The sequence below is a fragment of the Nycticebus coucang genome, chromosome 3, assembly GCF_027406575.1.
Source record: "Nycticebus coucang isolate mNycCou1 chromosome 3, mNycCou1.pri, whole genome shotgun sequence".
NCBI classification, from domain to species: Eukaryota; Metazoa; Chordata; class Mammalia; order Primates; family Lorisidae; genus Nycticebus; species Nycticebus coucang.
Window position 1 is genome coordinate 59,219,782 of NC_069782.1, and position 26,978 is coordinate 59,246,759.

Below are 26,978 nucleotides of genomic sequence, written 5' to 3' on the forward strand. Positions count from 1 at the left end.
TCTTCCCAGCATCCTTCGCGGTGGAGACGTCAAAGGCGTCCTTTAGCGCGGAGGGGAAATGGCGTCCGCTACCCGTATCATCCAGCGGCTGCGCAACTGGGCTTCTGGGGTGTGTGGGGCGCGGACGGTACCGCGCTTGGGGTCTGTGGGCTCCGTGTTCCCCAGATCCGCTCCCGTTCTCACCTTCCTCCTAAGCCAGCACCCCTTGCTTAGCCTAGGATCTCCCCGAGACACCCCAACTCGTGACTGTTTTAGCCCGAGACACAACTGCCCCACCCGATCAGACCTTGATTTCCTCTTCGCTGTAGACCCACTTAGACCTGGGATCTCTCTAGCTCCTGACCTTCGTCGTCTTGGGTCTTGTGGGCCCGGACCCCGGCTTTCCTCTTCACTTGCAGGACCCATATCCCTGTCTTCATCTCCGTATTATCATCCCTATTCCTCACCGTCTCCTTTCCTGAGGTGTCCTGCAGGCTGACCTCCCTTCTTCTCCTCCCACAGCAAGACCTGCAGGCGAAGCTGCAGCTACGCTACCAGGAGATCTCCAAGCGGTGAGCAGGCCCCCGGCTCGCTGCCCTAGTCTCTGCCTTTGTCCTTCCTCCACCAAAAATAAAATCCATGTTCCTTTAGATTCCCTGGAGCGCTGAGCTGAGATCCTGCCTCCAGCCCGCTGTCAGGCCATGGAGGCAGAGGTTTTGCCTTTAACCTTGCCCACTCTGGAGACAGCTCTCGTGGAGTATCAATGCTGGGCATACATTATGAGTGGGTATCATGAGGAGGTTTCCAGTCCTCAGTGTGGCCATGGCCATGCCAGTTAGGTTCTCCCCAAGCTACAAATGGAAAAATAAGCACAGAGAGGCATAAAGTCACTCAGAAGCTAGAAAGTGACAGCTGGGATTTGAACCCAGAAATGTCCTGATTTCAGACTCATTTGTATTCAAAAATTATTTGGTATTTACAAAGCCCTTTCATGTATGTCCTCAGCCTTGGGATATCCACATTCCTTTCATGTAGCTCACTTCCTAGATAGAAACAATAGGGAAACAAGCACAGCAGGTACCATTGTTCTGCTGTACCACTGAAGACAAAACGAAATGAGCAGAAGCTAGATATTGGTGACCTGAGGTCAGGTGGTTAGGAAAGGTCTCTCCTTAGATAATTGGCATTTGAGTCACCTGAGTGATGGGAAGGGACCAAAGAGTAATTACTGAAAAAGCATTCTGGGCAGGAGAATAAGAACAATTAAGGGCCAAGGAGGATGGACAGGCTATGAGGCTGGCTTGAGTACAGAAGGGGCCAGGGTGGCTAGAGCACATTGGGGGAAGGAGCTTGTGGCATATGAAAGGAGAGGAGTAGGTGGAGGGAAGGCAGTCACTGAAGGTATGAAAGGAAGAAAAATAGCAGTAGAGTAACCAAACTTATGTCTACATGTTGTGACTAATTCAAAACATCAAAAGTACTGAATTGACTTTGGGAGGCTGAGGTGGGAGCATTGCTTGAGTCCAGGAGTTCAAGACCAGCCTGAGCAAGGCCCTGTCTCTTAAAAAAAAGAAGAAAAATTAGCTGGTGTGGTGGCTTGTACCAGTAGTCCCAACTACTCAGGAGGTTGAGGCAGGAGAATTGCTTAAACCTGGGAGTTTGAGGATGCTGTGAGGTAGGCTATGGCACTCTAGCCTGGGAGACAGAGCAGGATCCTGTCTCAACAAACAGACAAATAGCCCCCAAACTACTGAATTGTTTTTCTTTTTTTTTTTTTTTTTTTAATTAATTAATTTTTTTTGTCGCAGTTTTGGCCAGGGTCGGGTTCGAACCTGCCACCCTTGGTATGTGGGACTGGTGCCCTACTCCCTGAGCCACAGGCACCACCCTGAATTGTTTTTCTATTGGGGTAGTTGGTATGCCAGTTGTAGAAATGGTTTTGTACAATTTTAAACTTTTTTTTTTTCCTTTGGAGACAGAGTCTCACTTTGTCACCCTCGGTAGAGTGCTGTGACGTCACAGTTCACAGCAACCTCCAACTCTTGGGCTTCAGTGATTCTCTTGCCTCAGCCTCCTGAGCAGCTGGGACTACAGGCGCCCGCCACAACGCCTGGCTATTTTTTTTTGTTGCAGTTTGGCCGGGGCTGTGCTTGAACCCACCACCCTCGGCATATGGGGCCAGCACCCTACTCACTGAGACACAGGTGCCGCCCTATGAGGTTGTTTTTAACTATGATGATGCCATGGCACTCTACCCAGGGCAACAGAGTGATAGTTGGTCTCAAAAAAAACAACAACAAAAACCCAAAGTGGGCTAAATCTGAAACAGGTGGAAGCAAGGCCAGTCACCAAGTTCAGCAGTGGAGAGTGAGGGACATGTCTGAGCCTCCCCCTTTCCTGGGAGTTTATGGGTTCCCCTTAATGAGTTAAAGGGTTCTCTATTCCCTCTACATTTGGAGCAGGTAAGGGACCTGGGTTGGGGAGGACCCCAGCCTCTCCTAGAACCTTCATGTCCAGAAAAGGGGTTGATACCTGCTTTTGGGCCCTGCACCCCTCCCCAGAAATATGTCCATGTCAGTGTGTCAAGGGACACCCCTGGCCTGCAGCCTATGCCAGTGGCTGGCTGTGTACCCTGTGTGCAAATGACTGTCCTTTGCTTCAGTGCCAATGTTCTTTTCCCTCAGAACTCAGCCTCCTCCCAGTCTCCCCGTGGGCCCCAGCCACAAGCTCTCCAACAATTACTACTGCACTCGAGACGGCCGCCGGGAAGTTGTTCCCCCTTCCGTCATCATGTCTTCACAGAAAGCACTGGGTTCAGGCATGCCAACAGAGAGGTGAGGATCTCCAGCATTGCTTATTAGAGCTCCCACATACCTTCTCCTGCGTCAGACACTTTCTCTCCTACCATGGACAGGGCAAGAATCAACTGCATCTGGAACTATGCCACCATGAGGCTTTTAGTCCAAGAGCTTGTTTAACCCCACCAAGGCTGATTAGCCCCTCAGCTGGAGTGGGTGTCCTACAAAGCAGATGAGGTTCCAAGGACCCTTTAGGGGCCCTGGGAGAAGCCTGGACTGAACTGTTTTTGTGATTGTTTATTATTTCTTATTTAAGAGACAGGTTCTTGTTCTGTCTCTGTCAAGCTAGAGTGCAGTGGTGTTATCATAGCTCACTGTACTGTCCAATTCCTGGTCTCAAGCTGTCTTCCTGCCTCAGCCTCCTGAGTAGGCAGGAGTGTAGATATGTACCACTATCCTCAGGGTTAATCTTCATAATTAATATTTGTAAGCTCTTAGTCACTGCCATGCCTGCCTCCTAATAAGTCCATGAGGTAGAGATGACCTCTGTTGCAGAAGAGGAAATCAGGGTCAGAGAGACCAAGTGACTGGCTTGGGTCACACAGCCTGTGGGTAGCAGAAACAAGATTTCAAACCAGTTGGTGGATCCCTATTGGTGCCCAGGCTCTATAGCCAACTTGCCTTGTTGTCTTGGGACAGTCCTGCAGTCTTGAGCCTTGGTTTCTTTGTAAAATCGGGGCAATAGGTTTGTAGCGTGCTAAGATCTGTGAAATCAGAGGTCAGACAGGCCTGCTGTGGAGTTAGAACTTCATAAACAAACTGAGTGTGGTGGAGTGATCCAGTAACTTGGGAGGTTAAGGCAGGAGGATCACTTGAGACCAGAAGTTTGAGACTAGCCAGAGCAAGAGCCAGACCCTATCTCTGCAAAAATACAAATGGAGGCTGAGGCAGAAGGAACACTTGAATTTGAGGTTGATGATGCCACTACAGTCTAATCTGGGCAGCAAAATGAGAGCCTATCTCAACTAAAAAATACCAAAAGAACAGCCAGGCATGGTGGCTCACACCTGTAATCCTAGCACTCTGAGAGGCCAAGGCAGGTGGATTGCTTGAGCTCAGGGGTTTGAAACCAGCCTAAGCAAGATTGAGACCCCCATTTCTACTAAAAATAGAAAACCTAGCTGGGCGCTAGTGGCAGGCGCCTGTTGTCTCTGCTACTCAGGAGGCTGAGGCAAGAGAATCACTTGAGCCCAAAGAATTTGAGGAACCCCAGGGTGACAAAAAACAAAACAAAACAAAAACAAGTCAGTGAAGGTTCTATTTCTCAGGAATCTGGCCCCAGAGTGTGGCAGGCTAACCTACACCCACACGCTCCCTAACTGTGCTCTTGGATATGTCTGTCTGCATTTCCCAGGACAGCTGCCTTCTGCCTCTTCTCACCTGGAGCTCCTGCCCTTGGGGCCTCCTCTGTAATCCAGCCTTCTTGCTCCCTTTCCTGTAGGGTTCAGGTGCTTGGGAAGAGAGGGCTTGGTCCTGGACTTGGTGGCACAGTTTCTTCTTGGAACACCCCCTCCACCCAGCCATCTTTGGGCCAGAAGTGTGGATTTCTGTTGCAAGTTGACTCTCAGCTCCACCTTCCTGAGGGCGGAGCCTCATCTTATTAGCATTGTACCTAGGAACTGCCTTGTAGTTCCTGAGGAAGGAAGGAAGGAAGAGCAGTGGATAGGATCACCTGATTGCTGGGCTCTTTTGCCAGTACCCTGTCTTGGGGCCTCAGAAAATGGGGGGAAAGGGGCTTGTTTACCTTAGGGACCAAAAGTGGGAAGGTAGGAACCCAGCTTTTCACTGTGGGTTCAGGGTCCAGGAGCCAGAGCAGGCTGCCTGGTGGTTTACACAGGGCTTGGGCAGAAAGGGGTCCTGCCAGCTCCCAGCAAGAGTTGGCTGACATTCTCAGGGACTCCACTGGAAGGGTCTGGGCACTCTGGAACACCTTGCACTCTGCCCTTCAGATCCAGAAAGTCCCAGCAGGTGTGTTTGTACTGGGGGCAGGTGTGGTCTCCTTCAGATCTTTTCATACTGTTCTTTTGGAAACCTGGCTGTGACTGAAGTCTGTATTCTTCCTGCAGCTCAGCTGTCATGGCCACTGAGAAGAAGGCGGTAACACCAGCTCCTCCCATAAAGAAGTGGGAGCTGTCCAAGGACCAGCCTTACCTGTGACGTTGTGCCCTAGAGCCACTTGCCTGCTTTGCCTCCTTGGATTTGGTCCAGGGAGAATGTGGCCTAATTTATTACAAATATATCGAGCTCCATTATCATTTCTGCTTTTACTTTTTAAGTGACACTCAGCTTCCTTGAATTTGGGGGTGAAGCTGGTGCTGAGTCTCCCAACTCATTACTCCAGGGCCTGGAGAGACACTGTCCCTGGGTGCAGAGTCAGGCTATGTGGTACACAGTTCAGGAGAGAGCACTGTCTCCCTTGAGGGCTTGGCTTAGCTCTGAGAGTGGTGGGAATGGTGGGACCCCACAGGTTAGGTTCCAGGACCTTTAGGGATTAGGGGAAGTTGGGCAGCAAAAGCAGGTAGGAAGAGAGCATGGATAGCAGGCCAACCACAGGCTGCTCACTTCACCACTTGAGAACTCCCTCCTGAGACCTCTGCTTAATCGTGGGCCACCCTGAAGCTCAGTGGAGAATGGAGGCAGCTGGTCTCTGGGGAGGAAAGATCAGGAAAGAGGAATCTGCAAGAGGAAGGGACTGAGTCTCCGTAGGAGTCACACAGTGACCATAAACAGGGGAGTATCACAACTGTCCCTTGGCACAACCCTATAACCTTTTGGCAGGTGAAAAAGATGCCAAGATGGTGCTGAGGCTCCCCTGCCTACTGGAAGCTCAGAGCCAGATAGGGAAAGGTCGCACTTGGAGGTAGCAGGTGTAAGTGCTCCAGTGTGGGTCTAAGGTTAGAAGCTGAGGCTTTTTGGAGGAGGTGGGATCTGCTTTTGGGACAAAAGGAAGAATTAGATTCAGGAAGGAAAGTCTGGCCAAGGTGTGCAAAAGCCACAAGGGGAGGTGAATCCACAGCAATACGTGCCACTGAAGGTCTCTGAATCGTTTTATGACTGAAATTTGGCAATGAAGTAGAATAAGAAAGAGGGCTGATATCTGAGCTGTTCCTGTGGCCCAGGTGCTGTTCTGCAGGTGTCATATCCATGATCTTGGCTCATTCCAACTGATTTAGAGCTGGCTGTAGACCCAGGCAGCTGATCAGTCTGTGCTGACTACTGTACACACATACATGGCTGCTTCAGCTTCTATCCCCAAACCCCAGAGGCCTCGCTTGCCAAGTTTTCCAGCTCAAAGGCAGGATGCTCCCCTTCCATCATCACCTGGGAGTCCTATGGGTTACCCTTTCCAACTACCTCTGAACCCTTGCCTCTTACTCCCTTTTCTCTGGGAACTGGAGAGATTATGATGAGGAAAATGCAATCAAAAAGAGCTGTAACCTCTAACAATCCAAAATAGTGAAGCATGCCATCAACCTGCAAATAAAACCCATTGTTTGAAAATCTAAACACTTGGCTGGGTGCCTGTGGCTCAAGAGGCTAAGGTGCCAGCCACATATACCTGAGCTGGCAGGTTCAAATCCAGTCCAGGCCCGCTAAACAACAATGACGGCTGCAACCAAAAAATAGCCAGGCGTTGTGGTGGGTACCTTTAGCCCCAGCTACTTGGGAGGCAGAGGCAGGAGAATCGCTTGAGCCCAGGAGTTGGACGTTGTTATGAGCTGTGATGCCATGGCACTCTACCCAGGGTGACAGCTTGAGGCTCCGTCTCAAAAAAAACAAAAAAGAAAAGAAAATGAGGTTAAGTTGGAAAAATACAAAAAAAAAAAATCTGAACACTTGAATGCAGCCTCACACCAAACTTAGTGGGGGCTTGGCAAACCCACACCTTTCTTAGTGCTGAGGGACAGTGACTTATCTGGGGTCCTGCTGGCAGTTGGACTTGATGCTTCTCCTGGTAGCAGAATTGTAAATGAGTTATTTATTTTCAAGAAGAAAACAGTCCTGCTAAATTAGTAAGATTTTTGTTGTGTGTGTGTGTTTTTTGTTTGTTTTTGTAGAGATGGGGTCTCTGCGCTCAAGCAATCCTCCCATTTCAGTCTTGAACAGTACTAGGATTACAGGCATGAGCTACCATGCCCAACCTGTTTTATTTTTTTTGTTTAAGAGAGGGAGTGCTGTGAGTTGTCACACCACTGCACTGGAGGTTGCTGTGAGCTGTGTGAGGCCACGGCACTCTACCGAGGGCCATAAAGTGAGACTCTGTCTCTACAAAAAAAAAAAAAAAAAAAAAATACATATATGTTTATGAGGGGGGATGGTCTTACATATTGCCCAGCCTGGTCTTGAACTCCTAGCCTCCAAGTGATCCTCCTCCAGCCTCCTGAGTATTTGGGACTATGGCTGGAGCTAAAGCGCCCAACTAAAAGCTTCTTTTATGCCAGGCGTGGTGACTCACGCCTGTAATCCTAGAACTCAGGGAGGCCCAGTGGGTGGATTCCCCTGAGTTCACAGGTTCGAGACCAGCGTGAGCAAGAACTAGACGCCCCTCTCCCCCGTCTCCACAACAAGCCAGGCGTTGTGGCCGGAGCTGTAGTCCCAGCTACTAGGGAGGCTGAGACAAGAGAATAGCTTGAGCCCAAGAGTTGGAGATTGCTATAACGTAAGGCTGACAAAGTGAGACTCTGTCTCAAAAAAAAAAAAAAAAAAGCTTCTTTTATGTACTTATGGTGTGCGAGAGGGAAGAGAAAGCCCCAAGGCTATCTTCACATGTATCTTTTTCTTGAAGGAGAAAATCAGAATACCCACTTCTCCGAGGTTTGTGAGGTCTAAATAAGGCAGTGGGTGATCATATGAGGTGAGGACAGACACCGAATGGAAGCCGGAAACGACGTTTCATTCATCCCATTTACTCACTAAATATTATGAGTCTATGCTATAGTCAGAAACTCTGTGAGACAGGCACTGTGGATATACCAATGAGCAACAGTGCATGTTTGTCCTCCTGCAGCTGGCATTCTAGTGGAGATTCAGACAATAAACCAAAATAAGTAAATATATAATCCGTTGGGGGCATAAAAGCTGCGGGACAACGGAGGCTAAGGATAAGGGGTGTTGGAGCGGAGTGGCTACCGTATTAAACAGGGTCATCACGCAGAAATACTTGTGGCAGAATGGGTGGCGAACGTGAAATAGTGTAAGTGGACACCAAAAAGTTCGTTTACAACTGTAGAAATTTATAATTTTAAGCGGGCTCCACGCCTTTGGAACGATCTTGTCGCTGGGTAAAGTAGGGAAGGTACTCAAATTACGTTGATTCTCGTATTCTGGCATTTACGGTAATACATAGCTGCCGGCGCGGTGGGATCTAGAGGCGTGGCCTCTCGTCCCCGAACCTGCGCGTGCGCGTGCGTAGCAATAAGAGCGCAGGCGGGTCTGCGCGTGGCCGCAGCCGGGCCACACGACTAGCGGCTTGATGGAGCGGGGCGGAGCGCGGCGGACAGCGGCACTGGGCCTGGCGCTGCGGCTGCTGTTCGGCCTCGGAGTAGGCCTGGAGGCTGCCCCGACCCGGTCCTTGGCCCAGGCCCCAGGTGAGTGAGCCCCGTGGCGCGCGCCTCCTCCCTTACCACGGCTATGCGCCCGCCCCCGCGCACCGGCGGCCCTTCGCTATTGGTTGCGCGGCACTTCTGTCTCAGACACGCCCCCAGCACGTGGATTTGGACTCGGGAGTTCGCGCTGGGGAACCCCAGTTGGGGACCTTCAGCCGGCGTACTTCTACCTTCTTTTAACTACCCTGCCCTGCCCGGCCTTGAGCACACTTCCCACGCCTGCTCTGCGTTGTCCTACCCCCACTGTCACCTCTAAGCCGCCCGTTAGGCCAGCGTGGTGGGGAAGGCTCTTAGTAGCAGGCTCAGGTAGTCTGACCTCTAACCGCATGGCCAGTCACCTGGTGCTTCCTGCGGCCGTGCCTTCAAACCTTCACCCAGACCTTGTGGTTGGTCATTTCCCTGGGCGCCTTCTCAATCTCTCCTTCTTTGTTCTCCAGCCTTAGAGAAGAACGGTCTCTCCCTCCCTGTACTCTAGAGTCTAGACCCTCGCGGAGCCTGGCGTCACAAGTTAAATATGCCCTCGTAGGCATGTTCACCCCAGCTAAGTGGTGTTGGTGGTGGCCGGAGGACAGAGGCACCCTCTTTGAGGTCCCCAAAGGCAGCTGGGAGGGTTGGAAGGGACTCCCTGTGCACACAGGTACCCCTGAATTCAACTCTGAGATCAGGTTCATATGCTTTCCCAGCTCCTCTGTGCATTCCCCTCATTAGGTACCTCCACTCACCCCAAAGTCCCTGACTTTTCATGTTAAATGTTCCTGACTCTTTCAAGGAGGCAGAATTCACGTTAACCAAGCATAAAACACTTTATACACAAGTGGTCCCCTTTCCACATGATGCCAAGGTAGGAATTCCTAGCATATACCTTTTATGGATGAGGAAACTGAGGCTGAGAAGAGACGTCCCTGGTCACTCTGGCTCCTGTCTGAGCCACTGCCCCAGGAGCCAGGGTCAGCCCCACTGTGCTGCCTACTTGAGAGAAGGGACACACTAGCAGGCCAGGGAGGGGAAGACAGAAGTGTCACCACTGTGGGTGGCCAGGCCTGGAGAGGAAGCCACACCTGGAGGCTGCCAGACCCCTGTGGGCAGGGAAGGAAGCTGGCTACAGCTCATCCGCTCTTCCAGGCTTTGGAGAGCTTAGGGACAGTGTGTGGCTTGCAGGTACAGAGAAGGGACTGGATATAGGGAGTGGGGGGGTGGGCGGTGGATGGTGGCCCAGGCAAAGCCAAGCCAAGGCAGGGTTGGGTATTTGCCACCCACCTTGCTGCACCCAGAAGGAAATCCTGAAAGCCACTCCCTTCCTCTCACTCAGGCTCCCTCTTCTTGATGGCCAGGTTTTGGCCTCCTTTGTGCGCGTCCATATTGGTGGACAGCCTGAGAATCCAGGAGCGCTCAGATCTTACTGCTCAGAATCCAGGAGGGCTCAGATCTTATCTGGACTCAACTTGGACCCTTGTATGACCTGTGTCCACTCCACTTACTGTCAGACACTACCCTGAGGCTTAGGGCACCAGGTCACAGTCCTGACCTCCACTGAGTGTCCGATCTGTGCAGGCCCTACTGCTTAGGGATCATTGTTAGATGTGGAAGGCAAAGCTTCCCAGGTCTCTGAGGGAGACCTATGAAGACTCCTCCCAGGAAGTAAGCTGAAAGCCAAGGGCTGATCAGGAAAACAGGAGGTAGGGGGAAGAGAAGGGCAGGTGTCTTCTGATGTTCTAATGGAGGTCGGAGCCTGGGAATAAGGGTTCTTGGGAGGAGGTGGTGACACATTCAGGATGGAGAATGTGGTCAGATCTGGGAAGAATTCAGGAAGTGAAGTGACAGGGCTTGGTGATTGAGGAAAGTTCTTTCTCCAGGGCCTCAGTTTCCCCTTTGCTAAGCAGGTGAGATAGAACAGGTTCTGTTGACTTTGACAATGAACCTGACTCAGGGCCTGTTAGGAAATGGCCCCTTCCCCAGTAACGAGCTGAAACATAGTCATGGAGCTTGGAGGTCCCTGGGGTAGATCATTTGACTATTTGGAGCCTGGTAAAATCTCTGGGATCAGTGAGACCTGAGTTCAAATGCTGACACTGCTATTGGTTTCCTTTTAGCATTCCTTTCTGTAGACTGGGCTCACAATAATACCTGCCCAGTAGGGCTCATTGGTGAGGCTATGAACTGCTGGGCTCCAAACCTTACATAGGTGCTCAACAACAGATGGCTCTTGGGCCCTGGAATGTGACCTGTCTTCTGGTGGTTGCAGCCTGTGACCACTGTGCTCTTGGAGGGAGGTGCAGACTCAAGCCTCCCAGGCTTCATTTGCACACATATTGCATGCTACCCCCACATCCCGCAGGCTCGTGCCCTCCTGCCTTTTTCCAATGCCGTACCAATGGCTTTTGTGTGCCACTTACCTGGCGCTGTGACAGCGACTGGGACTGTTACGACCGCAGTGACGAGGAGGAGTGCAGTGAGTGGCCATGCCCTGGGGTGGGGCTTGCAGGGACAGGGCCTGGTGTAAGGGCTTTGGAGGCAAGGGTCAAGCTAGTGAGGGTGGGGCTGTGGGAAAGACGGGGCTTTGGGGATGGGCAAGACTGGCTTGCAAAGCAGGATGAGGGGGTGGGGGTCATGCATGTAAGAAGTGGGGTCTAAGGTGTGGCTTGTAGGGAGATAGAGCTAGTGAGGTCTTGGGATAAGAGCTGGCAGGGCCACCAGTCCATAGAAGGTGGAGCTAACAGGAGCAGGGGGCGGAGCCTTAGGCAGGGCAGGTTTTTATAAGCTAGCTGTTCTTAGAGGGTGGGGCTAGCAGGTACTGGGTCTCTGGGAGTACTGAGCCACCTTGATTGGGCATTCATGACTGGACCGACTCTATGCCCTAGGGATTGAGCCGTGTGCCCAGAATGGGCAATGCTTGCCACCCCCTGGCAATCCTTGCTCCTGTGATGGCACCAGTGACTGTCGTGGTGGCACTGATGAGAGGCTCCAGAACTGCAGCCACCCAGCCTGCCCAGCAGGAGAGCAGCGTTGCTTACAGGGTGACACCTGTATCCCCCACACGTGGCACTGTGATGGCCACTCAGACTGTCCTGACTCCAGTGATGAGCTTGGCTGTGGTGAGTACCTGTGGGTAAGAAGAGAACCTGTGGGTAGAACAGGACATCTGCCACCTGCCATCGTGTGACCATGCTGGGGATATGCAATACATCATTCAGGGCAGCAGTTCTCACCGACTTTACCCCACTTGGGATGGAGAGTAAGCCCCAAGGGTTCCTGGCATACCTGGCACCCTTCTGCATCCCCCCACAGCCTTTGTGCTCCTTCCTTAACTACTGAATCCCTGGGTTTATTGCAGGAACCAATAAGACCTTCCAGAAAGAGAATACTACAATCTTGGGGACCTCTGTGACCCCAGAGAGTGTCACCTCTCTCAGAAATGCCACAGTCTGCTCCATCAGGGACCATTCTGGAAACCCAAGTGCCTATGGGGTTATTGCAGGTGCTGGTAAGATGAAAGGACTCTTTCCTAAGGTCTTGGAACTTCTGGGAGCAAAATGTTGGGGAGGGAATGAGCTGTAGAATCCCCATCCCCTTTTATTCAGAGCTCTTGCCTCCTTCTCTCTCTCTCTGTCCCCCACAGTGATGCTGAGTGCAAGCCTGCTTGCCACCACCCTCTTGGTGCTGTCCCGGCTCCGAGCCCAGGAGCGCCTGTTGCCGCCACTGAGATTGCTGGTGGCTGTGAAGGAGTCTCTGCTGCTGTCAGAACAGAAAACTTCACTGGTCTGAGGACAAGCACTTGCTACCATGTCATCCCAGTCCTAGTGCAGCCAGGCGAGGGGAGAGCAGATACGGGATATGTGTGTACACAAGTGTCAACACATCAGCCTTCTGAGACCTGGGCTCTTCTTGCCCCATGGAACCTCAAACCCTGTTCTTATAAATGTGACCCTGGAGGTTGGCGGGTCCTCAGACACTCCGCCTGGACTTGGGGAGCTTGGATGGGAAACAAACCACAGCCAGAACAAAAGGGCTGGCCTCAAGCCACTCCCAGGGGATGGGACGGCCCTGTGCTCAGACACTCCGGCTGCCCCTATCTAAGGGTGGTGATTAAAATTGCTTCACATCCTCTGCCTGCCTCTGGGCTCTGTCTCCCTTGTCCAGGGCAGCCTGGGGGTCTTTGCTATAGTCCCTTTTCCATGGTGGTGTGCCCTGCCCAGGAAGGGTGAGATTGGGGACCTAGCCCTGGGTGTCTCCCTCAGCCACTCTTCCTCTTGCTTCCTGGGAGCAGGAACAGGTGCCTCGGGTGGGAGGTGGTCTGCATTAACATCAGGCTTCCCAAAAGAACAGAGCTGAGACAGTACTGCTGCCTCTTTCCCCAAACTGGAGGATCCCCATCTACCATGGCTTCTTCCTCTCCGTGAGATGGAAGCTGGGTATCCAGGGGTGGTCTCGGTTTGTCCCCCCCCCCGATTTATTTAATTAATTAATTAATTAATTTAAGAGACAGATTCTCACTTTATTGCCCTTGGTAGAGTGCTGTGGCGTCACACAGCTCACAGCAACCTCCAATTCCTGGGCTTAGGTGATTCTCTTGCCTCAGCCTCCTGAGTAGCTGGACTACAGGCGCAATTTATTTTAGAGATAGTTCTCTCTGAGGTGGGGTGCAGTGGTGCAGTCATAGCTCACTGCAGCCTCAAACTCCTGGGCTTAAGCAATCCTCCTGCCTTGGCCTCTCAAAGTGCTGAGATTACAGGCGTGTGCCACCATGTCTGACCCCCACCCTGTTTAAAAATACACTACATTGGGGCAGCACCTGTGGCTCAGTGAGTAGGGCACCAGCCCCATATGCCGAGGGTGGCGGGTTCAAGCCCAGCCCCGGCCAAACTGCAACAAAAAAATAGCCGGGCGTCGTGGTGAGCGCCTGTAGTCCCAGCTGCTCAGGAGGCTGAGGCAAGAGAATCGCGTAAGCCCAAGAGTTAGAGGTTGCTGTGAGCCGTGTGACGCCATGGCACTCTACCCGAGGGCGGTACAGTGAGACTCTGTCTCTACAAAAAAAAAAAAAAAATACAGTACACTGCTGGTGGAGCTCACTGGCTCATGCCTACAATACTACCAGTTTGGGAGGTGGAGGCCAGGAGTTCAAGATATCCTGGGCAACATAGCAAGACTCCATCTCTATAATTTTTTTTTTAAAGTCAGCCAGGCGTGGTGGCACATTCCTGTAGTCCCAGCTATTCTGGAGGTTGAGTCAGGAGGGTTGCTTGAGCCCAGGAGTTTAAGGCTGAAGTGAGCCCAGGCCTGGAAGAACTGCTGGGATTACAGATGTGCCACTGTACCCTAGCCTGGGTGACAGAGAAAGACCCTGTCTTTAAAAATTAAAAAAGTAGGGTGACACCCGTAGCTCAGTGGGTGGGACACTAGCCACATAACAGTGAGGGTGATAGATTCAAGCCTGGCCTGGGTCTGCTAAACAATGACAACTGCAACAAAAAAATAGCTGGGCTTTGTGGCAGACGCCCATAGTCCCAGCTACCTGGGAGGCTGAGGTAAGAGAATCTCTTAAGCCCAAGAGTTTGAGGTTGCTGTGAGTTGTGATGCCACAGCACTCTATTGAGGGGGACATAGTGAGAATCTGTCTCAAAAAAAAAAAAATGGGAGTAAATGTAGGTTTTATTATTCAAGCATGGTGAGGCCAATAGATTAGGAAAATTGCCACTAAAAAGACACTTTGTTGGGTGGCGCCTGTGGCTCAAAGGAGTAGGGCACCAGCCCCATATGCCAGAGGTGGTGGGTTCAAGCCCAGTCCTGGCCAAAAACTGCAAAAAAAAAAAAAGAGAGAGACTTTGTTATTCACAGATTCAAAAGAAGAGGAGTCATGCCAGGTTGTACCAGGCAGGGCCACACAGGAAACACCCAGGAGGCAGAGGGAGTGAGGGGGGAACGTGGCAGGAGCCTTTATTGTGGCTTCTGTAGGAAGGAGTAGGTGAGGCAGGGTGAGCAGGCTTTGAATTAGCTAGTTTGAATTATTTCAGCAGGCTCTGGGGTGTAGGGGCTGTTCTGAGTTGTGTGGTTCCTGGCCCTGGAGCAATTAGGGTTAGGAGGGTAGAGAATTTTGGTCTGGAGTGTAAGAGCTCCATTAGGAGATGGGATTACACTTGGAAGTTATCATCTCTAGGAATTCACTAGCCTGGGGAGGAGTTGTCTTCCTGGTTACTGAGGCCCCAGATGTCAGAGTCTCAAGAATACAGAAAATGTTGGCCATGGTGGCTCGCACCTACAATCCTAGCACTTTGGGAGGTTGAGGCAGGGGGATTGCTTGAGGCCAGGAGTTAGAGACCATCCTGAGCAACAGCGATACCCTATGTCTACTAATAATAGAAAAATCAGCCAGATATGGGGGTGGATGCCAGTAGTTCCAATTACTTGGGAGGCTGAAGCAGAGGAATTGATTGAGCCCAGGAGTTTGAGGCTGCAGTGAGCTATGATGACTATGACTGCACTCTAGCCTGGGTGATAGAGTTGAAACCTTGTGTCAAAAAGCAACCCCCCCAAAAAAATATAGTTAACATACAGCTCAATTTCTGGGTAATGGGGCAAAAGTCTTCTCTGACCCTCAGTTTCCTCATCTGTGAATGGGATGGTGAGAGCCCCAGCAGCCTCCTTGTAGGGGGAGTCCTGGGCACCCTTGAGAGGGATGCATGGTCTTGGGGCTGCATTGTCTGGCACGCGATGAACTGGCCCCAGATGATGAGATGCTGGGTGAGGAGAGAGGGAGCAGGTGCACCAGCAGCGGTTCCGGAGGCAGTAAAGTTCAAATCTGGAACTCTGTCCCCCATGGAGAAAGGTGAGTGAAATGTGTTTTGGAATGAAGCATGCTTTGGGCAGTATGTTGGGGGCAGTGTGTTGGGAATCGAGACTGCAGCCAGAATGGAGGGTCTTTGGAGGACCCAGGCCTTTCCTTGGCTCAGTGGTTGGAGACCTGGAGCTTCTCACTTCATCCCGCAGTTTGGCCTGTTGGGTGCTCCCTGTTTGTGGTGGGCTAACATGTCCTGTCCCAGACATGAAACTGCAGTGGGCTGCTTCCACTTGGTAGGAAGAAGTTATGCCAGAGAGTCAGGCTTTGTTTCTAAGTTTTTCTTCATTAACATGGTCAGGCCCATGTGTGGTCAGGCTTCAGGGCTGCCCTTGGGTGCCACACACCACCTATGTGGACTCGTGGGATTTGGACCTTCCTGGGGTGTCATTTGGGTTCTCAGTGGAGCAAGCCACGATGCACTGGTGGCTCCAAACATCTGTCTTATTCTCTGTCAGGGTTTCGGGTTGTCCAGAGTGGTGGGTAGTGATGCAATCACAGCTTACTGTAGCCTCAAACTCCTGGGCTCCGGTGGTGCTCCCACCTGAGCCCCTGGAAGAACTGCTGGGATTACAGGTGTGCACCATGAGGCCCAGCTAATTTTTCTATCTTTTGTAGACATGGAGTCTATATTTCCCAGGCTGGTCTCTAATTCCTTATCTCAATCTCTAATTCCTAATCTTCCCACCTTAGCCTCTTAAAGTGCTGGAACCACCGGGCCTGGCCTTCACTGATGGTTCTTTGTTCCACGTGATGATGGCTGCCATCATCTGGGGGCCGGGCTGGCTGGACATCCTAGAGAGAAAAGTCTCTGTCATGCCTAGGACAGCTGGGCCTCTCTGCAGTGGCCTCCAGAGCAGGATGGCTGTATTCCTTCCGTGGTGACTCAGGGCTCCCCAAAGTACAAAGCAGAAGCTGCTGGAACACCAGAACTGCTCCCATGTTCTGTGGGTTCAGTGGAGCCCACATCAACCCACATTTTGTGTATGTATGTGTGTTGGGGTGAGAGGAGTAATAAGGACATAAGGATGTGAACACGCAGAAGTGGGGCTCATGAGGCAGTTGAGCTGTCCCAGGTTTAGCCAGAGGGGACAAGGCGGCTGCCAATGGAACAGGTCAGGGTTGGCTACCCCTCTGCTTGAGCTGACTCACCTGGGCAGGTAACTGCTTTTTCACCACAGTTTTGTCATCTGTGCACGAGGATGATCACGGGGACAAATGACTGTACTGTGTGAGCACACCAAGATCTCCGCTGTCTTTGTTCCATCAAGCAGGCTTCTCTTTGTCCTGCCAGCTGCCCCTTTTGTCCCTGCACAGCCAGCTTGGTGACTTATTTCCAGGAAGGCCCAGGCTCAACATGGAATGGGAGGTGGAGGTGGGAGGAGCAAAGCACAGGTCTTTCTGCCTGGAGAGCCCAGACCTGAAGGGGTTCCGCTCCTCACCCCGAGACTAGTCCCCCAACATGCATCTCCAGCTCCTCAGATTCCCCTCCCACTCCCACCCCTGTGTCCACCTGGAACTGAGCTGGGAATCTGCTACCTTTACTCTCTGTTTTTTTTTTTTTTTTTTAGGCAGAGTCTCACTCTTTCATCCTGAGTAGAGTGCCATGGTGTGGTCACTGCTTGCAGCAACCCCAAACTCTTGGGCTCAAGCATTTCTATTTTTCTATTTTTAGTAGAGATGGGGTCTCGGTCTTGCTCAGGCTGGTCTCAAACTCCTGAGCTGACATGATTCACCTGCCTTGGCCTTCCAGAGTGCTGGAATTACCGCAATAGAGCTGGCTTGCCTTTTTTTTTTTAATCTCTTTGCCCCATTCTGATCACGTGCCCTTGGGGGGGCCTAGTCTCAGCTTAACAGGGCAGAGGCCCAGAGCAGTTGGGAATGCTGTGGTTGTGGACTGTGATCTGGAACCCTGAGGGTGGGGTGTCTGGGGACCCCACAAGCATGTGGACTGTGGGGGTGCAGATCCCAGCATCTGCGGAGCAAATAAATTCTGAAGGGCTCCAGTGGCCAGGAGGGGCTGGGGGCTGAGGGTTGGTGTGGGAAAGTAGAGAAGGGATGAGGAACCATGTGTGGGTTCTTGCCCAACTCCTGACATTTCTCCTCGTCTTTTTTTTTTTTTTTTTATTGAGGAAAATTCACAGAATGTAAAATTAACCATCAACTATTTTGAAATGTTCAACCCAGTAGTATTTAGCACATTCACTGTGTTGTGAAACTATTGCTGTCACTCCAAAAGGAAAATCCATCCCCATTGGCAGTCATTTCCTTGTCCCCCAGCCCTGTGGATTTGTCTGTTTCTGGATGTCTCCTGTAATGGAATCATGTTCTGTGGTGGCGTTTTGTATAGGGCCTCTTTCACTGAGGGTGTTTTCAATGCTTGTCCATGTTGGAGCATGTGTCAGGGTTCTTTCTCTCTTCTTCTTCTTTTTTTTTTTTTTTGAGTCAGGATATCAACTCTGTTGCCCAGGCTACAGTGCAGTAGCATCTTCATAGCTGATTGCAACTTCAAACTCCTGGGCTGAAGCTATTTTCTTGCCTCAGCCTCCTGAGTAGCTGGAACTATGGGCACTCCCCACTATGCTTGGCTAGTTTTTCTATTTCGTGTAGACATGGGGTTTTGCTCTTACTCAGGTAGGTCTCAAACTCCTGCGCTCAAGTGATCCTCCACCTTGGCCTCCCAAAGTGCAAGGGTTATAGATGTGAGCCATCATGCCCAGCCACACAGATTTATTTAAGTTTTGAGTGACATGGGAACCCTCAGAAGGGAATGGGGACCTGAACAGCTAGAGTCAGTTACTTGTATACTGCACTGTGTGAGAAAGTGTACCTTGTGAAGAAGCAAGAAAATGATGGGGGAGGCTTAAAGGTAAGAGTAATTTTGTTATGGTCTACTCAGGATTCTCTCGGTGTCCTTAAGGATAAGATGTATTAAGAGAACATCTTTCACGTGGGAACTTACCTCTTGTTTTTAAGAAACACAAAGATCAGAGTAATCTTTTTGCACCTGTTGTTTTTTAAGTGCCTTTAACTTATATAGTCAATATGCCACAGCGGCATATTTTGGATGGCATATTCTTTTTTTTTTTTTTGAGATAGAGTTTCACTCTGTTGCCTTGGGTGGAGTGCCGTGGTGTCATAGCTCACAGCAACGCCAAACACTTAGGCTCAAAAGATACTCCTGTCTCAGCCTCCTGAGTAGTTGGGACTACAGGCACCTGATACAATACCTAGCCAGTTTTTCTATTTTTGTAGAGATGGGGTCTTGCTTTTGCTCAAGCTGGACACAACACCTAGCCAGTTTTTCTATTTTTGTAGAGATGGGGTCTTGCTCTTGCTCAGGCTGGGCTTGAACTCTTGAGCTCAAGCAATCTACCTGCCTTGATCTCCAAGAGTGTTAGGATTACAGGCATAAACCACCGGACCCAGCCTTGGGTGGCATACTCTAACTCCTTTACAGCATGATCCACAATAGCCAACAGGTGCAAACAACTCAACTGTACATCAGTGGATGAATGGCTGAACACAATGGGCTCCATTCATACAACGGGATATTATTCAGCCATAAAAATGAAGGAAGCACTGATGTGTGTTGCAACATGCTAGACCTTGAGAACGTTATGCTGAGTGAAAGAAGACGATACATAAGGCCACACAGTGTAGGATTCCTTTTATATGAGATATCTAGCATAAGTAAGAGACTGAAAGGGGATTAGTGGTTGCCAGGGGCTGGGGGAAACCCAGGGAATGGGGAACAACTGCTTAATAAGCACTGGGTTTTATTTTGCGGTGGTTTTGGAAGTAGATAATGGCGATGGTTGCACAGCATTGACTGTGAATGTGCCAAATGCCACCAGGTCATTTACTTTTATACTGTGTGAATTTAACATCAATAATAAAAAGAAAATATGCATCAACACATTTGTGTGCTGGCAGGAATTATCTAGGATTTTGGAGAGCATTGGGGGGGTGGCTCCTTGCTTGGGCCAGTGGAGGTGGGAGCTGGCAGAGGAGGCCTGGTTTTGCGTGGGTCAGGGCAAATGGATTCTCCTAGAGGCAAGAGGGAGGAGCTATTCTTGTGGGTCCCTGTTAATGGCTAACTCTGCCTTGGGTGGTGGTGGGCGTATGGGGGCCCCCAGAAGTTCTCATCTGCTGGTTTCTATTTTCTTAGCAATTCCACCTGTTCTGCCACAAAGACTGGTAAACAGAGGGAGGATGTCAGCATAATAAAGGAGTTGTAGAGGTTTCACTGTGTGTTGTTTCCCCAGCCCCAGAAAGAATACAGAGAAAGGCAGCAAGTCGCCCCTAGGTGACGGTCTCTCCCTGTCGGTGGCCTATCCAGCCCAGGATGTCTTTGGGCTGGGCTGGACCACGTTCCTACATTGCAGTTCTTCCTAGGTTTTATGCATTTTGCTTTTGCTTCAGTCATTTCTCACTCTTTCCACACCAGTGGCCTTGACCGTCAGTGTTTTTTTTTAAATTGTTAAGTAAGTATATAAATACGCAAGTGTTGTACCTAAATATAAAATCAACCTTCTAAACTAGTTTTAAGTGTATAATTCAATGACATTGAGTATATTCACATTGTTGAGCAACCATCACCGCCATCCATCTCCTGAACGCTTTTTTTTTTCTTGAGACAGAGTCTCACTTTGTCCCCCTTGGTAGAGTGCTGTGGTGTCATAGCTCACAGGAACCTCAAACTCTTGGGCTGAAGCTGTTCTCTTGTCTCAACCTCCCGAGTAGCTGGGACTACAGGCACCCATAACAACGCCCGGTTATTTTTAGAGACGGGGGTCTCGCTCTTGCTCAGGCTGGTCTTGAACCTGTGAGCTCAGGCGATCCACCCACTTCAGCCTCCCAGATTGCTAGGGTTACAGGCATGAGCCACCGCGCCCAGCCAAAACTAACCATTTTAAAGTGAATGATTCATTGGCATTCAGTACATTTGGAGTGTTGTGCAATATTATCTCTGTCTAGTTCTAAAACATTTTTTCCTCTTCTATATGTACAATGTACAGCACTCTAAAGCACTTTCATCACCACAAAAGGGAACCCTTTATTCATTATGCAGTTGTTCCTATTCACCCCCTCCCTTCCCCTTGGTAACCACTGATCTGTTTTCTGTCTTTATGAATTTGTCACCAACCCACCTGGGTCTGTTTGCTTGTGCTCAAGGGAAAGTCAAACATTGCAGTATTGGGATTTTGCATCAAGAAAGGCTTATTAAGGTGGCCAAAACAAGGAGCCATGAGCGGGACCCAAATCTGTCTCCCTGAGCTGGAGGTTAGAGAAGGTTTTTTTTTTTCTTTTGTTAAATCATAGCTGTGTACATTAGTGCAGTCAAGGGGTACAATGTGCTGGTTTCATATACAATCTGAAATATTCTCATCAAACTGTTCAACGTAGCCTTCATGGCATTTCTTAGTTACTGTATGCAGGCATTTGTATTCTTCATTTAGTAAGTTTCGCCTGTACCCATTCTAAGATGCACTGTAGGTGTGGCCCCACCCATTACCCTCCCTCCAACAAAACCTCCCCCCTCCCTTCCCCTTCCTTGGCCCTTGCCTTATAGTCTCGTACTATAGTTGGGTTATAGCCTTCATGTGAAAGCTACAATTTAGCTTCATAGTGGGCTGAGTACTCTGGATACTTTTTCTTCCATTCCTGAGATACTTTGCAGAGAAGAATATGTTTCAGCTCCATCCATGTAAACATGAAAGAGGTAAAGTCTCCATCTTTCTTTAAGGCTGCATAATATTCCATGGTATACATCTACCACAATTTGCTAGTCCATTCATGGGCCGATGGGCACTTGGGCTTCTTCCATGACTTAGCAATTATGAATTGGGCTGCAATATTTAATTTCTCTGTCATAAATGAAGCTCAGTTCATAAATGAAGCTCAGTTCATAAATGAAGCTGGGTACTGGATCCTGGGTTGAAAGTTATTTTGTTTTAGGAGATTAAAAGTCAATGACCATCCTCTTCTAGCTTGAAAGGTTTCAGCAGAGAGATCTGCAGTTATTCTAATATTCTTCCCCTTGTAGATGATGGTTTTCTTTCGTCTAGCTGCTTTCAGAATTTTCTCCTTCATATTAACTTTAGTGAAATTGATTATGGGGGATCTGTCTGGGGGATGTCTTATTTGGGTTGAGTTGTGCTGGAGTTCTGAAACTGTCTGCTATCTGAATTTCAGAATCTCTTGGCATGTCTGGAAAGTTCTCCTTCATAATCTCATGGAGAAGAGACTCTGTGCCTTGTGAAGCCACTTCATCACTTTTGAGGATCCCTATAAGACGAATATTGGTTTTCTTCTAATTATACCAGAGCTCTCTGAGAAAGTGATCTGTTTTTGCCCTCCATTTCTCTTCCTGTTTGAGAGTTTGGGAGCATTAGAAAGCTTTGTCTTCAGGGCGGCACCTGTGGCTCAGTCAGTAAGGCGCCAGCCCCATATACCGAGGGTGGCGGGTTCAAACCCGACCCCGGCCAAACTGCAACCAAAAAATAGCCGGGCGTTGTGGCGGGCGCCTGTGGTCCCAGCTACTTGGGAGGCTGAGGCAAGAGAATCGCTTAAGCCCAGGAGTTGGAGGTTGCTGTGAGCTGTGTGAGGCCACAGCACTCTACCAAGGGCCATAAAGTGAGACTCTGTCTCTACAAAAAAAAAAAAAAAAAGAAAGCTTTGTCTTCAATGTCAGAAATCCTTTCTTCTGCTTGTTCCATTCTGTTACTGAGGGATTCTACTGTGTTTCTCAGATCTTTGAGGGCTGCAACTTCTTGTCTCAATGTGTAAAAATCTTTGGTCATTTGGTCTGTGAATTCATTGAATTCTTGAGATATCTTTTTTTTTTTTGTTTGTTTGTTTTTGTAGAGACAGAGTCTCACTGTACCACCCTCGGGTAGAGTGCCACGGCGTCACACGGCTCACAGCAACCTCTTAACTCTTGGGCTTACGCGATTCTCTTGCCTCAGCCTCCCGAGCAGCTGGGACTACAGGCGCCCGCCACAACGCCCGGCTATTTTTTTGTTGCAGTTTGGCTGGGGCTGGGTTTGAACCCACCACCCTCGGCATATGGGGCTGGCGCCCTACTCACTGAGCCCCAGGTGCTGCCCGAATTCTTGAGATATCTTTTGGGTTACTGCTTGGAATTCTAATTCGATCTTATTTGCTATCCTGATTCTGAATTCGATTTCTGACATCTCAGCTATTGGTTTGTGCATGGGATCTTGTGCTGTGTCTGCCCCATTGATCCTTGGGGGAGTTGATCTACTCTGATTATTCATTTTACCAGAGTTTTTCTGTTGATTTTGCCTCATGATTGTTTTTCACTATTGCCTCTGGCAGTCCTCAGAGTTGGGGAGGTGTCTCTTCAAGATTACACCCCAGCGGGATCACTCTATTGTTGCTGGATCTTTGTAGGGAATGACCCTGTCTAGTTTCTCTGGGGCTGCCCCAGCCAGGGAGTTCTGGTTGTGGAAGCAGCTCCAGAGTGTGACACACCCGGATCCAGCAACAGGGCTGGAGGTGGTGCGCACAGTTCTGGGAGTGCCTGGCGCCCAGTGACTTTGGCACAGAGAGCCCAAGGCTCCAGCAGTTTCTGGCCAGGAGAAGGGCTCTGTGCAGGGGCAGGGAGGGATCCAGAGGGCACGCAGCTACCAGAGTCCCTGGCCAGACGAGCGGGCCGATGTGGAAGGCAGGGAGGGTACAGGAGAAAGGATACAGTTCCTGGTCAGGGCATGTGGAAGGCGGGGGTTGCAGGTCGGGGGTCACGGCACAGCTCTTATGGAGGTCTGGGTGGCAACAAGCCCAAGAGTTTGAGGTTGCTATGAGCTGTGACTCCATGGCACTCTACCCAGGGCAACAGCCTGAGGCTCCAGTGTGGAGAAGGTTTTATAATCAGAGGGTAATGAGGAGTGGTCTGATAGGACTGTGCCCATGATGGTGAATGCCAAGATTCAATTTGATTGGATCCTGCCATGTGGCATCCACTTCTTAATTCAGTCCCTGCCCTTCCTCAGTTCCATCACCTAGGTTCTGACGGTGGTGGCAGGCTTGGTTCACTGAGGTATTCTCAAGTTATGTGGATTTCACCTGGGGTGTCTGTGGAAACTGAAAAATAACTCACAACTTGAAGAGAAACTTCTCTAAAGAAGACAGAAGCACAATCTACAAACACATGAAAAAAAGCTCATCATCCTTAATCATCAGAGAAATGCAAATCAAAACTACTTTGAGATATCACCTAACCCAGTAAGAGTAGCCCACATAACAAAATCCCAAAACCAGAGATGTTGGCGTGGATGTGGAGAAAAGGGCACACTTCTACACTGCTGGTGGGAGTGCACACTAATACATTCCTTCTGGAAGGATGTTTGGAGAATACTTAGAGACCTAAAAATAGACCTGACATTCGATCCTATAATTCCTTTACTAGGTTTATACCCAAAAGACCAAAACTCACAATATAACAAAGACATCTGTACCAGAATGTTTATTGCAGCCCAATTCATAATCGCTAAGTCATGGAAGAAGCCCAAGTGCCCATCAACCAACGAATGGACTAGCAAATTGTGGTAGATGTATGCCATGGAATATTATGCAGCCTTAAAGAAAGATGGAGACTTTACCTCTTTCATGTTTACATGGATGGAGCTGAAACATATTGTTCTTAGCAAAGTATCTCAGGAGTGGAAGAAAAAGTATCCAATATACTCAGCTCTACTATGAAGCTAAATTATAGCTTTCACATGAAGACTATAACCCAACTATAACAGAAGACTATGGGGAAAGGGCCAAGGAAGGGGGAGGGAGGGGGGAGGTTTTGTTGGAGGGAGGGTAATGGGTGGGGCCACATCTACCATGCATCTTAGAATGGGTACAGGCGAAACTTACTAAATGAAGAATACAAATGCCTACATACAGTAACTAAGAAAATGCCATGAAGGCTACGTTGAACAGTTTGATGAGAATATTTCAGATTGTATATGAAACCCACACATTGTATCCCTTGATTGCGCTAATGTACACAGCTATGACTTAACAATAATAAAAAAAAAAGATTGGATATTCAATACAAAACAATTAAAAAAAGAAAGAAAAATAACTCACAACTTTCTTGCACAAAATTGAACCCGATTTGGCTTGCTCTGTGGTTAGAGATTTACCTATTCTGAACTTTCCATATAAATAGAATCATATAACATGTGCCTTGGTGTCTTGTTTCTTTCACTGACTATGATATTTTTGAGGTTCATCCACGTGGTAGCCTATCTGGCTTTGATTTATAGGTTATACTATCCTGTTAAAAGAAATTGGGTACTGGCAGCACCTGTGGCTCAAGGAGTAGGGCGCCAGTCCCATATGCCGGAGATGGTGGGTTCAAACCCAGCCCCGGCCAAAAACCACAAAAAAAAAAAAAAAAAAGAATTGGGTATTTTCTCTTTTTCTATTTTCCACTTTTTTTTTTTTTTTGGAGACAGGGTCTCACAGTGTTACCCCAGGCTAGAGTGCTAGTAGTGTCATAGCTCACAGCAACCTCAAACTCCTGGGCTCTAGAGATCCTTTTTGCCTCAGCCTCCCCAGTAGCTGGGACTACAGATGCTCGCCGCAAATGACCGGCTATTTTTCCTATTTTCCTAGCACAGTCAGGGTCTTGCTCTTGTTCGGGCTGGTCTCGAACTCCTGAGTTCAAGCAATCCAAGCATCTCAGCCTCCCAGAGTACTAGGATTACAGGTGTGAGCCATCATGTCCAGCCACCCACTTTTCCTAACTTTTAAAATTAGATACCGGCTCGGCGCCTGTGGCTCAAGCAGCTAAGGCGCCAGCCACATACACCTGAGCTGGCAGGTTCGAATCTAGCCCGGGCTGCCAAACATCAATGACGCCTGCAACCAAAAAATAAACAGGCGTTGTGGTGGGCGCCTGTAGTCCCAGCTATTTGGGAGGCAGAGGCAAGAGAATCGCTTAAGCCCAGGAGTTGGAGGTTGCTGTGAGCTGTGATGTCACAGCACTCTACCCCGGGTGACAGCTTGAGGCTCCATCTCAAAAAAAAAAAACCAAAAAAAACATTAGATACCTAGGTCGGGCACGGTGGCTCATGCCTGTAATCCTAGCACTCTGGGAGGCTGAGGCAGGCAGATCGCCTGAGCTCACAGGTTTGAGACCAGCTTGAGCCAAAGCAGATCTCATCTCTAAAAATAGCCGAGCATTGCAGCAGGCGCCTGTAGTCCCAGCTACTGGGGAGGCTGAGGCAAGAGAATAGCTTGAGCCCAAGAGTTTGAAGTTGCTGTGACCTGTGATGCCACGGCTCTTTACTGAGGGTGACAAAGTGAGATTGTGTCTCAATAAATAAAATAGGCCGTGTCTAGGGCACCAACCACATACATCGGAGGTGGTGGGTTTGAATCCAGCCTGGGCCTGCCAAACAATAACAACTATAACCAAAAAATAGCCGGGCATTGTGGCAGGCACCTGTAGTCCCAGCTATTTGGGAGGCTGAGGCAAGAGAATCGCTTAAGCCCAAGAGTTTGAGGTTGCTGTAAACTGTGATGCCATGGCATTTTACCCAGGGTGACATAGTGAGACTGTTTCAAAAAATAAAATAAAATAATAAAAAGTAAATAAATAGGGCGGCACCTGTGGCTCAGTCGGTAAGGCGCGGGCCCCATATACCGAGGGTGGTGGGTTCAAACCCTGCCCCGGCCAAACTGCAACCAAAAAATAGCCGGGCGTTGTGGCAGGCACCTGTAGTCCCAGCTACTTGGGAGGCTGAGGCAAGAGAATCGCTTAAGCCCAGGAGTTGGAGGTTGCTGTGAGCTGTGTGATGCCATGGCACTCTACTGAGGGCCATAAAGTGAGACTCTGTCTCTACAAAAAAAATAAATAAATAAATAAATAAAATTACATACTTAGCTACCTATTTTTGAGATTTTTCTCTTTTCTTTATTTTTTTTTCAGGAGCTAAAGTTTTATTTGTTCATTTCTTGCAGTTGAAGTACTCTTCGATGACATCCTTGGCCTGAGATTCTTTGCCATAATCCTTAATTAGGTTGATTTGGTGTTCAGCACAAAGGGCCTCCACCAACTTGACATACATAGGCTCATCACAGTTGGATGCAAGCACACAAAGATGGGCTTAGCGCCTTTTCCTAGGTTTCCGGTAGGACAGATACAGATGTCACTCTGAACTTTTGGGCTAACGTCATGAACTTCACGCTTTCTTCCCTGGGCTGCTGTTTTGTTCCGGTTGCAACAACCCACAGTATTGAGACTGATACACGTACTTGTCTAAGGCTTTGGCAGCTTCGCGGATTCCACGTGCAAGGCCATCGTGGATGAGGGCGGTCTTCAGCACCTCTTGTAAAGCGGTGTTAACGTCCATTACACCTCCAGCAGCAATGCCTTCCTCGGCCATGGCGGTGAGTTACGGGTGAAGTTGAATCTTGACCTCACCTAAGGCTCGGCCTCGGCGCGACTCGGCGGCGGCGGGGAAAGAGCGATTTTTCTCTTTTCTAATATATCGGTCTACACATTTCCCTCAGAAGATTGTTTAAGCTGAATCCTACAAGTATTGATATGTTTTTATTCTTCATCTGTAAGTTCGTAATGTCCATTATGATTTCTCTTTTGACCCATGAAGGTCTATCTGTGGAGGGAATTGGGGTGACTAGTGGGAGAATACCAGGTAAATGAAATTGGAGAAATCC

At 49.4% G+C, this 26,978-nt stretch overlaps 2 protein-coding genes and 1 pseudogene across 4 annotated transcripts; 2 read left to right on the top strand and 1 right to left on the bottom strand.

The window, feature by feature from the left end:
* Window position 1: 1 nt before the first annotated feature.
* Window positions 2–5,108, top strand: NDUFA7 (NADH:ubiquinone oxidoreductase subunit A7). Its single transcript, XM_053583406.1, has 4 exons — window positions 2–109; window positions 502–551; window positions 2,664–2,813; window positions 4,904–5,108. Exons 1-4 carry the CDS (start codon window positions 59–61, stop codon window positions 4,992–4,994), a joined length of 342 nt encoding a protein of 113 aa, XP_053439381.1. The 5' UTR covers window positions 2–58; the 3' UTR covers window positions 4,995–5,108.
* Window positions 5,109–7,164: 2,056 nt separating this feature from the next.
* Window positions 7,165–12,541, top strand: CD320 (CD320 molecule). 2 transcript variants are annotated; one of them, XM_053583404.1, is made up of 5 exons: window positions 7,165–8,425; window positions 10,779–10,892; window positions 11,302–11,535; window positions 11,775–11,924; window positions 12,060–12,541. In XM_053583404.1, the coding sequence occupies exons 1-5, from the start codon at window positions 8,311–8,313 to the stop codon at window positions 12,203–12,205; spliced, it is 759 nt and encodes a 252-aa protein (XP_053439379.1). In that variant the 5' UTR covers window positions 7,165–8,310; the 3' UTR covers window positions 12,206–12,541. The 2 variants fall into 2 exon arrangements, with proteins under 2 accessions (XP_053439379.1, XP_053439378.1); XM_053583403.1 differs by lacking the exon at window positions 7,165–8,425 and having other exon boundaries at window positions 8,445–10,892.
* A 13,688-nt stretch (window positions 12,542–26,229) lies between these two features.
* Window positions 26,230–26,762, bottom strand: LOC128580915 (40S ribosomal protein S12-like; annotated as a pseudogene). Its single transcript, XR_008378756.1, has 2 exons — window positions 26,556–26,762; window positions 26,230–26,414 (listed from the first exon to the last, which is right to left on the bottom strand). The product of XR_008378756.1 is annotated as a 40S ribosomal protein S12-like (transcript).
* Window positions 26,763–26,978: the final 216 nt, after the last annotated feature.